Raw genomic sequence first — 12,854 nt, forward strand, 5'->3', positions numbered from 1 at the left:
ATAGGAAATGACTGACAAGGTTCATGAGAAGTAAATACTATTCAGTTTGTTGTGTTAACATGAAAAGCTTGCTTCTGCTTATAATTCATATCACCGTAATAATTAAAATATCGGCTTAAACATATTAAGTTAAAAAAACCTTTTACTTGTAAATCTGCATTATTAAAAAAAAAAACAACAAAGGTCATAATGAAAAATAGTCTTACTCTACCACAATTCAGGACTACTTTCAAGTCTTTTAGTTTTTTTCTCTCAGAATTGGCTGCATATGTTAAAATACTTATTTAAATTTTAACTTTAAATTTATTGATTTTTAGACATAATGATTTAATGATATTTAGCTATTATATGTCTCTGTCTCCCCAACAAAAATTTGAAATGCCCACTATGTGGCACAGACCAAGTTAGATGCACTACATGAATTTTCTCATTACATTTTGCAAAAATCCAGTAGGTATGTTAAATGTGTGTGTGTGTGTTGGGACATGAGGTAAATCCCATTTTTATAGATGAGGAAACTGAAAATCTAAGAAACAAGTGCTTTTTGGAAAAGAAACTTATTTGAATCACCAAAAGTTAAAAGTGAACACCAAAAGAAACTGAATTTACTTTTTACAGCACTTTGTCACTTGGTCAATAACTGACTTGTTGTACCTCAGAAAACTCAAAATAAAAAAATCCAAAAGCAGACCGTAAACGCACAGGGTCTTTACCCTGTGTGTGATGTTCGCTGAGCTCCTATGATGTGGCAGGCACTGTATTTACAATGCAGGGTTAAGACATGATCCCTTCTCCTGAATAATTCATAATCTAGTGAGGAAGGGACTAATAATCGTAGCAATATGTGAGTGTCACTAAAAAACTATATTAAAATTTGCTATGACTCAACAACAAAAAAATCCAATTAAACAGTGGGCCGAAGACCTGAACAGATACTTCTCCAAAGAAGAAATACAGATGGCCAATAGACATACAAAAAGTGCTCAAGATCACTAATCATCAGAGAAATGCAAATTAAAACCACAAAAAGATATCACCTCACACCTGTCAGAATGGCTGTCATCATAAATCGAAGAACAAGTGTTGGTGAGGATGTGGAGAAAAGAGAACCCTCATACACTGTTGGTGGAATTGCAAACTGGTACAGCCAATATGGAAAACAGTCTGGTGAGTTCTCAAAAAGTTAAAAATGGATCTACCTTTTGACCCAGCAATTGCACTTCTGGGTTTTTATCCCAAGAAAACCAAAACAATAATTCATAAAGATCTATGCACCCCTATGTTCATGGCAGCACAATTTATAATAGCCAAGATGTGGAAGCAACCTAAATGCCCATTGACAGATGATTGGGTAAAGAAGTTATGGTTCATATATACAATGGAATATTATGCAGCTTTTAAAAAAATGAAATCCTACCATTTGCAATGACATGGATGGACCTAGAGGTTATTATGCTAAGTGGAATAAGTCAGACAAAGAAAAATACCATATGATTTCACTTATATGTGGAATCTAAGGAACAAAAAGAACAAACTCATGAAAAACAGACTCACAAATACAGAGGACAATCTGGTGACGGACAGAGGGGAGGGTTTCGAGGAGCCAGGAGAATGGGGCAAAGGCTTAAGAAGTACAAATTAGTGGTTGATAGGTGGTCACAGGGATGGGGAGCATAGCATAGGGAATGCAGTTAGCATTAATATAATGGCTAGGCAGAGAGCCAGAGAAGAGAAAGAGCAATTAGGGGGATCATTTTATAAACTATATAAATGTCTAACCAATGTACTATACATTGAAGCTAATAAATTTTAAAAAAAATTTGTTATGACAGAGAAAAAGGTGATTAACTGTGCGTGGGAAGTTCTAGGTAGCTTCATAGGGGAAGTAGGTATTTTTATAATTTTGAAGAATAACTATTTCCTATCCCCCTCTAATATTGTAAGGTTGGAATGGAAATGGAATTAAAAAGGATTATACATTCAGACTATGAGGGTTGGGATTCATTATTACAATATTATCAAAATGCCCCAACAAATAATAGATACCAAGTAGTAAAAGAAGGAGTAGCAAAAGTGATAGGATTGAGATTTGACCCTAGGTTTTTCTGACTTCAAAGCCCTGTGCTCTTTGCTTCTCAATAGCTACATAATACTCTCACTTAATTATCAAAGTCCTATTTTCCAATCTATGATTATCCCTTTTATTAAATTCGTAACCAATTTATACTTTCTTAATACTAAAGATACAGCTCAGGTATAGCATGGCTCAAAAAAATATACCTTATTACATTAAATCTATAATGTATTATTCTATAAGAACCTACTAGTTCATGCTTTAGTAATGTGAAGTAAGAGGGAAGTGTGAACAATGAAAAGTATATGGGCTTTGAGGTCAAATATACGTTTCAAATTCTGGCTCCATCTTTTCTAGCTCTCTGACCTTGAATAAGTCACTTAACCTCTACGTTAGCTTTCTCTTGCATAGAACGTGAATAATACCTACCTCATAGGGTATGATGCATGAGTATAATCAAATACAGAAAGTGTCTAATATAGTAAGACCTCAAAAATATGTAATATACAGCTACCAGATAAAGGACTTTACAATGTTCAACATCAACATCAGAGAAGGCTATATATTAAGAGGAAACTTAAAAGAAGACAGTATTATTTAAAAGATTTTAAAACTTTCTTTTAGGTAGATGAGGAAGAAAGACATCCATCCACAAACATTGGCATTACCTGCAGTTTGTTATTTTACAGGTAATATGAAAAGGTTCTTCTAGGTTTACAGTATCTGGGATTGCCTCCAAAGACAACCTAACATCTCCATAACCTGGAGCCTAAAAGAAAAAACAACACAGTTAATATCTATTATAAAACCTTTCCATTTTAATGACGGTACCACACCAATACATTCACGCAACAGTTGTGGGGTCTCCAAGCTGATATTCTGAGAAAACATTTTTTGGTCATTTTACTGTTCTTCATCCTAACTTTCTTTGCTGCTACTACCTGCAAAACAGCACTATAGACCCTGACTGTTTTCGCTATAATTACTCTGTTCAGTAGAGTTAAAATGAGTCTAACAAGTAATTATCAGTAAAGAAACTTCAGGAGGTCTGAATCTTAAAGGAATGTTTTCCAAAGATACTGTAGCTTATACATACATAACTCTATAAATAGGTAAGATTACTGCCTAAACAGAAATAGAGGATGATCACTTTGAAATGATCCAAGAAGAAAATCATGTCTATTCACAAGACATATCAGCAGGGATGGACCATAGAAATACCAAAGTCTGGAACATGCCATGGCAGGATGATAGTTAATTGCTATATTTAAACATAGGTCCAGTGATACTAGACATATTGCGGTGACTGCTTTGTAAGTTGTATAAATGTCTAATCACTATGTTGTACACCTGAAACTAATATAATACTGTATATCAACTGTAATTTAAAAATAAAAAGACCGTGATAATATTTTTGTTTCAAATTGTTAAACAGTAAAAGAAAAGTAAATTTTAGAATGTATCAGAATAGATAATATTTAGCACAAAAGGAGGAGGATTCTGTAGCATATTCTAACTAGCACAAGAAAAAGAAGACTGGTAGCCATCCCTACTCTCAGAGCAGAAATACAGATAAAATATCCTACCAGTGCTTATAAGGTAACTTTAGTGGGACTCGCCTTCTGGGTTTCAGATGACTCGGATTTTAAACATCTTTAAAAAAAAGGTATGAACTGAGTATGTGACTGTAGTAAGAGACATTGCAAAAAAAAAAACCCCAAAAAACGAAAAACCAATATAGTGGAACACAGATGAACAGTGAGTATAAATTACCATAGACGGGAACAATTGATAAGCAATTATTTTAATTTCTGTCTGGTAAAGTAAAAACAATGTTTTAAGGATAAGTTAACATTTGAACATTCTTCATTAATTTCAATACCAATTTTCTACCTAGAGATCAGTGAAATTATTAGTCTTTTATCTCTAGTAATATTAATGCCTTTTATAGTGGTCTGATTTTCAGTGATAGACCTAGGAAAATTTAAGTTGTTCTAACTACCTACCACTCCCACACCAAAGCCCCCACTAGTTTTTTCCAGACTCACCATTCTTTGAAGTTGGCTGGTCTGTAATCTTCCCCTTTCACCTAGATTTGTTTTCCACACTATATCCAACTTTCCAATTACTGTTACTCCCTTAATAATGCCTGCTTTTTCTGCAAACTCTTTCTTCGGTTTTAGACAGTACAAGTACTGGCGTGTATCCATTGGCTGCAAATATGTTCTTGTCCCAAACGTAGTTACACTGAGAGGAATGGAAATAGAGATGGAGATTATTCTCTAGCATCTTTTAAAAGAAAAACATTGATTGTGATTGTTCTCTTTGATTTACCATCCAAAAATCTGAATGATTTACCATCCAAAAATCTAGAACAGACCAGTTCAGTGGTTTCTACATAATTGAAAAGAACCTGTACTAAGAGGATTTATTTTTCTTTAAATTTGTTCAGTTGATGTGGACAATCTTGAGGTTCTTTATAATAGAATGCATTATATTACCTAAAATATTGAATATGTATCAATTAACTAAAAAAATGCAATAGAAATCACAACTTTAAGTATTCTTTCCTTTATAATTATCAAAAAAATAGTTAAGAATAAGGAGAAATATAACATCATAAACTAAGTAATCATTTTCACAATGAACTAAAATATCAGGAAGAGAATGGAAAATTGTCTGTCCTAGTGGGGTCTGGGAGGCTACGAATTTTTCTGTATCTAACCATAATAAAATAAAAGCAAACTTTTCATTTTTTATTAAGAAAGTCAGGTACTTTCTCCAGCTATTACCTTTTATCCATATTAATATAAACCCTACATTTATTTCTTCTTCTAAATTACTCATAGAAAGACATATATTTCATTTTTACAAAATATTAAATCACCTATTCCTAAGCCCACTCCTTTTGATGTTGAGAGGAATATTTCTTAAAATTTATCCTCATCCTTACCCTTTCTAACTTTTCCATCATTCCTTCTCATGCCTCAGTTTTATCATTTGCAGGATAAAATGAAAGGTTCCATATTTACCTCACTGAATTATTATAAAAATTCAAAAAACAAGTGATTTAAAGAGTAAAACACAAATGCAAACAATTAGGATCTTTATTTTTATGAATAGGTAGATAGTACAAAATATTTTTAGAGCAGTGAAACTATTTTGAATAATACAATAATAGTTGAATACATGTCATTACATTTGTTAAAATCCATAGAATGTATAACACAAAAAATGAGCCCTAATGTAAACTGTGGATTTCAGTTAATAATAAGTATAAATATTGGTTCATCAACTGTAACAAATGTGCCACATTAAAACAAGATGTACATAATAGGACACTGTTAGTGGGGCCCAGATATGGGGAAACTATGCTTTCAGATGAATTTTTCCATGAACATAAAAGTTCTCTAAAAAAAATAAAGTCTATTAATTAAAAACAAATTATAAATCCTCCAAGAGTAATGGATGTTAGAAAGTTCATACTTTTTAAAATAAGAGCAAACACTTGATAATTAATATTTACCATTCTCCAGCTTGGTTGACTGAATTTAATTCTGCTACGTTGTACATGATAGATGGTTCCAGTGAAACTTTTTCCATAAACATGGGTGAGGTTGTAATATTCTGAATCTGGGCTTCGAGAAATACTTCATCGGTCTGAGGATATGAAAAAAATATCCACCAAAGTATGATGGTATTTAAAATATTAACCTCAAAAAAATATCTGATCTATACAAAGAAAAAATATTAATCACAAATGTGATTAGTTCATGCCTGCAAATCAAAGTTATCATAATTAATGCAAGAAAAGAACTCTTCACCCTAACATAATTAACAGGGGCAAGGTCGTGTTAGTCAACTGATAATTTGTAAACAATGGATAGGGGATAACTATAATATTTTTTGTATTAACATCCAAAAATATTTAACTGAAATTTCATTCACAAATGTCACAAATTTCATCCACTAGAATAATCTATTTTATATAATCTTATAGGATTTAACTTTAATTAAAACAATTTGTTAGTGGTCATTAGTAATTTCTTGTTTCATTTTAAATGTATTTTTAGGGCTAAAAAATATGTGAATTACACCTGACAATCTTAGAACTTTTAAATAAAACAAAAGGTATTTTGTAGCTTTAATGAAGATTTGAAAACTGATGCTATTCAGCAGTATTTCAGTCAATGAGTAATTTAAATAAGCACATTTAAAAAATTTTTTAATCCCTGATTGTTTATGTTAAACATCCTTTTTATACTATTTGGTTATTATTTTTGTGTGTGTGTAATTAAAAGATAACACAATTTGGTTCATTTTTATACTAACCTATATAAAAAATGATGTACTAAAGATATTCAAGAATTAATTTGTTCAAAAGTTTCACAGTAATATATATACATATAGAAACAAAACAAACTATGACCAAAATAATTTGGCACTTATAAGGTTTTTTAACAGTAAATCCAGGGAAATGAAAATCCTTTGCAAAAATAAAATGATGAAGTTATAATCTAATGTATTAGTATCTAAAATAAAACAAATTCTTTAGTCCTTGGCACATGTTCTCAAATGAAAATAGAAATACAATGACATATCTGTTTAAAATATACCATTTAAAAGCATTATTCTTACTTTTCCTCAAAAAAACCCAAAAACAATAAATATATCCCATCAATCCATTGCTTTAAAAATAACCATAGACCCACACTTCAATTTTAAAATGCAATTTTCTGCATAAATTTAGAAAGGTTTTAGATAAAAGAAAAACAAGCAGCATAATGGAAAATTAAGTTAGTTTGAACAGTTAGTATAAAATAATTTGACATTTGAAAAATTAAGAATTCAATGCTATGGCAGTTACTGTTGTTATTATATATGTAATGTAACACTGCATAAGCAAATACTGCTTATATTAAATAAAAATTTGAAAATGATTTTAGCCATCTTGGGAAAATTTCATTTTCTTCTGTTTACTATTGTCAAAGGGCCATCTTTACCTGACCCAGACTTAAAACTAAAACCATAGTGCATTTGCAGATAAATTTCACCTAGATTACTCCAAGAATTGAAGTATATAGTAGGGTATTTTACAGTAGGATGTTAAAAACCCCATAGCTATTTTAAACAAGGTTAACATGACTTTTTAAAAAAACACCTAAGGGAAAAACACTAAAAATGAGAATAGTTTCAATTTGACAATTTAATCTCTGATCTATTTTTCTCATAGAATAAGAAATCAATATAATATAAAAAGTACAAAAAGTTATACACATCTTTTTGAAGTCAAATAGGTGTTATTCATAACTAACTTTGTTTTTCCACTATGTTTTGTAAAGAAAGATTAGTCAGAGAGAAAAAGTGGTAAGTAAGAATATAAATTTATAATAAAAAATCAAATTACCACAGAACTGAGGTCACTCTAATGGAAAAATAAAAAAGAAAAATTAGAAAAATCAGAATTAAATGTTAAAGAAAAAGAATAACTAACTTTAAAATAAAATGCATTTCTGCATTTTTTTAAATTTACTAAACAAGACAGCATTAGTAAAACAAGAAAGTAAATAGAAAGCAACATAAATATGACAAATCATTTTTCTAAAAAGGTGAAACTGCTAAGGTTAAATAACTATAGAAGAACACTACAGGTGAATATTTAAACAGAAGCAAGTATTCAAGGGTACGTAAATTATATCCCATGCTTTCTAGTTCTATAAATTCTTTACCTACATTGTAATTACTCATTGATTACTTAAAATGTATATGCACTATCCTTCACACTCAGATATACTGCAGAACTTCTCCTAAATTTATCTAATAATGGAATCCTTTATTAGATACGACCACGTTAGGTGATTAGGGTTCAATGGATCACATTTCAGGTGGGCTAGACCATCTCAGACAATTGAGAGTTTATTCTCTTCTTGTTAATAGATTTCATGGACTTTTTTTTCATATATATTTTAAAGCTACGTGTTTATCAAGGGCCACTGCAAATGTCCTTCTTTTGTCAAACACATAGCTGGAAATCATTTCACCTTTCTATGTTCCCAGAGTATTTATATACCTCATGATCTAGTGGGATAGGGGTGCTTATGTTATAGTTATGTCATGCCAGTCTCACCCACTAGATCCAAGTTACTTCTGGATTGAGAAGATGTTCAGTTTATATACATCTTTCTTCAGTACCTGGCATGGAGCCCTGTACCCACCAGGTGACCAGTGTTTGAATCCTAGCTTCTAATATCATCAGTTTTCTTGCAAGGCTTTCCTATTTTAGAAGACTACAATGAAGTTTCTCATAAAATTCATTTTCCTTTAGGTGATTCACATATTATTAGAATTCTTAGAAACAGCATACAAAAATGTTTGCAACAGATGTAGGGCTAATTATAGTTGTGTAAGGACTATGGCACAGAATAGTAAATATCACCTACAGATGTTAGTGTGGTTTACTAACTCCTATAATTTCCCTGAATTTCCTAGTTGGGGTCAACAGAATCTGCCTCATGCTACAGGCTGAACAGTATTTGTTTGCCTAATAGGTATTACTGAATATTTTAGAGAGGCCCTAAATCTTACTTGTTTATTCTTGGTTTTTAAAAGAGTTGTCTATTTTCAAAAGTTCAGAATTTTACTAAAATTTTTATTGAAGTCTGTTGGCAAAGTTTAAAAATTATGTCTATATGTGATTTTAACTGGAAAAGAAGCAAAATTGTTACTATGATAAAAATAGATTATATATAAATGAGTAAAGACTAAGAATATGGATTAATAAAAAATCAATTACTTTTTGGTGTAATGAAATTGTGGGTTTTTTCTTTCTTGTGGGGGAATACATCATTTTTAGAATATTATTCATGGAATAGCTAGCAATTTAAAAAATTCTTTGCAAATCACTCTAAATATTAGTGTAAATTTTTGGTACCAAAAATGTACCAAAACATTTTCAACAAAGAAAACCTAAAACACCTTATTATGTGCACTCCTAGGAGCCAATTATAGCAAAAATGAGACCCATCTACTTACCTATTTATTTTTAATTTTCTAACATATCTATTCTAACAGAATAGTTACCAATCTCCCTTCATAATATGAATGCTTTCCCAACAAAATGATAAGACTAAAATTTACCAAGCTGAATAGCTATACTATAATTAATCAACAGTACACTATTAATAGCAAAAAAGGTAGAACAAATATGTAGCATCCCAACTCTTCTACCCACCAAAGAATATGTTAACTCTTTAAACATCTAGTAATCTCCTTGATGAGACTACACCTCCCATCATATATGTATGCTCTTCACTATAACATTCCATATGCGTTTGCAAATCTGCTTGGAATGCCTTCACTGTTCTGACACTGATGTTTCCAACATCCACTGTTTCCAGACTGTTTCCCAGCTCTTTCATGAAGCTTTTTCAGATTACTCCAAAATCTCACCTCCAGAGTTCCTGTAGCATATCTTTTTATATCATTCTCTTTAGACTCACTATATAATATGCTAGGTAGTTTTGTTATTTTATGCCTTTTTTTTTCTCCTTAAATAGGTCTTCACTGGAGGTTAGGTTCCTTATCTTAGATATCTCAGTTTGCCTAGTTCTAGAACAAACTTTATACTGAATAAAAACTCAGTAAAAAAGTAAGTAAAGCTGAAAGTAAAAATATCTACCAAATATAACACGTGACTGCAAATTTCTGATTATCATCTGGTTTCAGAGTAATAAAGATATAATTTTCATTTCAAAATATTGTAGTTGAATATCTTTGAATTCATCACTGTGATATGAAACACGTGATTTTTAGGAAGTAGGTACCCATTAGGAAATCTGATTTTTCTGGTGTTCTAGAAGCCAGAATTAAATAAAATTTTGTAAAAGAAATTCAAGCAATAAAACCTTTCTCCAATGGCTAATTCCATTTTATCTCTTTTGTTAGGATAGAATACAGATTATCTTTTATTCTAAAAGTTACTTCTATAATATTGCCAAACTTGTTTCTCCCAGGTTGTTTCAAACCATTCACCTAACCAGCTGGCAAACTGACATCTCAGGACAAACAAGTTAATATGCTGAGCTCTACTTGTCAATGTATTTCCATGTAAACATTAAATCTTTTTTGCAGTATTAGATCTACTACAATTTTTGTAATAACAGAACAATATTGTAAATACTCAACAGATTGCTAATGTTTTTAGAAAGGAACAACAACCATTAAATGGAATTATAAGGCAAACATTTAATGAAAGAGGTGAAAGCCTCAAAAATTAATAATGAGAATAAAAATCGAGTCATACTGATTCCATGTAAATTGAAAACAGCAGATTAAAAGAGATCCACAATGAAATTATTTACTTTTGATTGAACTTTATGATCACTTTTCACAAGTAATTTGCAATTTATTTCACTAAAGAATGTAATACATCAGAATTTTAATCAAAGATCTTAATGTTTATCTGAAATCACATTAGGTGCCCAACACTTACCTCTGCATTGTAAAATTTGGTTTTGACATCCAGTGGTTTGAGAACCTAGTTGAATAAAGCATATTAATCAGAAATTATTGTTATTTGACCACTGATTTTTTATTTCTTTCTTTTAAATAATAGGGCTTAAATTTATCAAAGGCATTTTCCAATTTTAATTGTAAAATTCTTTTCTAATTGGTACACAATATTTCCTCAAAAACAAAACAACAACAACAACAAAAAAACAATCCTAAATGCATTTTTTAAAAAGCAACCATCATTCCTTGATTGGATGATAGTTACATGGGTTTTACTTCATCACGTTTTGCTCAACACATTTTTTTCTATATTTCACACAAAAAAAATGTTTACCAAAACAAGCAACTGAAGCTCCTTTTATTTTCTTTTAGAAAGCATACAAAATGTTAAACAAATGAGCAATATAGGAAAGCAATAGCGAAATTTTTTCCTATTGATAGTACTTTCTTTTACAGAAGAATGAAAATATAGATAGCGTCATACTTAGATCTACATATGGATTCATATGGTAGTCTCATCTCCCCACCCACACACATATGCATGTTAAACTGGTGGTTTTTAACTATTTTTGATCAATGACTGTGAAAACTGTGTATAAATACAAAATTCTACCTACAGTTTCTGTGACTCATGCAGTCCCTGATGAAGCTTGGTCAACTCAGCCCAAGTCAATAATCTCTCATTTAAATATTTTTTTAGAAATTTGATAGAATTTACACTTATTTTTTTCTGGACTTTACACTCATGTTTTCCCCTTTCTAGGTTCTTATGTGTTTTGTCAAGTCATAAAAACAAAACATTTTTTTTAATAAAAATCTTCAAGTTTCATTATAAAAAATTACATTGGTAATAATAATTTCTGTTTTCATTTAACTTAATTATTTCTAATTTTAGATTGCTAGCAATATGACAAATCCAAAAATATTAAGCTCTTTATTTAAAGGAGCCTTTTTTCACTGTATATAAGTAGAAATAAGTGTACACTTCTAGGAAAAAGAAAGGCATCTAAAAACCATTTACCGTTGTCATATTCAATACCTGAAATTTGAAGAATTTTCTAAAATACATTTTTTCTCCGCCCTGAGTTGTATAACTCACTGCACACACCAAGCTGAAACAGAAAGATAGCTTAACGATTCTGAATAATTTTCAATTTTGTTTCTTAACAGTAAATCTAATACACTTCAATTCCATCTACAAATCTGGAAAATATTTATACCAATAATGTGAAAGTGTAAAATGAACCTGGAGCAGGAAAAAAAAGTTCCTGTAGATGCGGATATAATTACACGAACAAGAAAGCTCTGATTAGTAAAATGAGATATACAAATTTTGGAGCAGGAAATCTGTACCTTTTCCTTCAAAAGGTGAAATATATTCCAAAATAAATTTGAGAATAACCAAATAGTTGAATGTAAAAAGTAAGTTCATATAAACTAAAAGAAAATACAAATTTTAAAAAAATTCCAGGATGGGGAAAGAGTTCATAACATAAATGCAATGAACAAGAAAAGATTCTCAAAAACTTTTAAATTGGATAAATCAAAGACACTAAAACAAAATAAAAAAGCAGATAAGAAATGGGCAAAATACGAAATGGTTAGATTCTTAATAAACAAAGAATTCTTGTTAGTCAATATGCAAAACATTCATATCTCACTCAAATTAAGAGGAAAGGAATACATAGATAAGTTGTAATACCATAATTGGCTAACAAGAATGTGAAAATGTTCAGCTTCACAAGTTATCAAGGAAACAAATTAAAATAATGAGATAAGATTTTTCCATCTAATAAGATTTGGCAAAATTCTTTATAAGTTATATCAGCATTGGTGAGGGTTTAGAGAAACTCTCTTTACACTGCTAGTAGTTACAAGAAAGTAGTTACAAGAAAACAATTCTTCAGTAAGAGAACCTTAAAAATGCTTATATACTCCCATAGTAAACCCGCTTCGAGCTATCTATCATAAGGAGATATTAAGGGGTTCATTATGGTGTTATTTATAATAGTGAAAAATTGGAAATAAAGTTTAATATTAGAGTAAACAAATTAAAGTAAATGGTCCTAGTGTGTCAGATAAAGCCATTTAAAAAATAATGTTTCAAAGAATACTAACTCAAGTGGGAAAATGTTCACAGTGAATTGAAGAAGATAAAACCATAGGTAATATAATAAAACATTTGTAAAATACTATGCAAATTATATTATGTTATTGATATGCACATACAAAGACTGGAAAGAAATACACCAATATTTTAATAGTGGTT

The 12,854-nt window shown here is 30.3% G+C and overlaps 1 protein-coding gene across 7 annotated transcripts in view; it reads right to left on the reverse strand.

Annotated features, from left to right (window-relative positions):
- Nucleotides 1-12,854, reverse strand: part of TRAPPC13 (trafficking protein particle complex 13) — a 36,269-nt gene that overhangs the window by 2,093 nt on the left and 21,322 nt on the right. For 4 of the 7 annotated variants that reach the window (XM_011371079.2, XM_011371081.2, XM_011371078.2 and 1 more), the window contains 6 exons: nucleotides 11,625-11,697; nucleotides 10,566-10,610; nucleotides 7,482-7,499; nucleotides 5,601-5,734; nucleotides 4,123-4,321; nucleotides 2,743-2,843 (listed from right to left, as the gene is read on the reverse strand). In XM_011371079.2, the coding sequence (XP_011369381.1) occupies nucleotides 2,743-2,843; nucleotides 4,123-4,321; nucleotides 5,601-5,734; nucleotides 7,482-7,499; nucleotides 10,566-10,610; nucleotides 11,625-11,697 (570 nt within the window). The remainder of the gene's footprint in view (nucleotides 1-2,742; nucleotides 2,844-4,122; nucleotides 4,322-5,600; nucleotides 5,735-7,481; nucleotides 7,500-10,565; nucleotides 10,611-11,624; nucleotides 11,698-12,854) is intronic. The other 3 variants (XM_011371082.2, XM_011371086.2, XM_011371083.2) reach the window with 1 other exon arrangement.

Source organism: Pteropus vampyrus, unplaced genomic scaffold (assembly GCF_000151845.1).
Source record: "Pteropus vampyrus isolate Shadow unplaced genomic scaffold, Pvam_2.0 Scaffold182, whole genome shotgun sequence".
NCBI classification, from domain to species: Eukaryota; Metazoa; Chordata; class Mammalia; order Chiroptera; family Pteropodidae; genus Pteropus; species Pteropus vampyrus.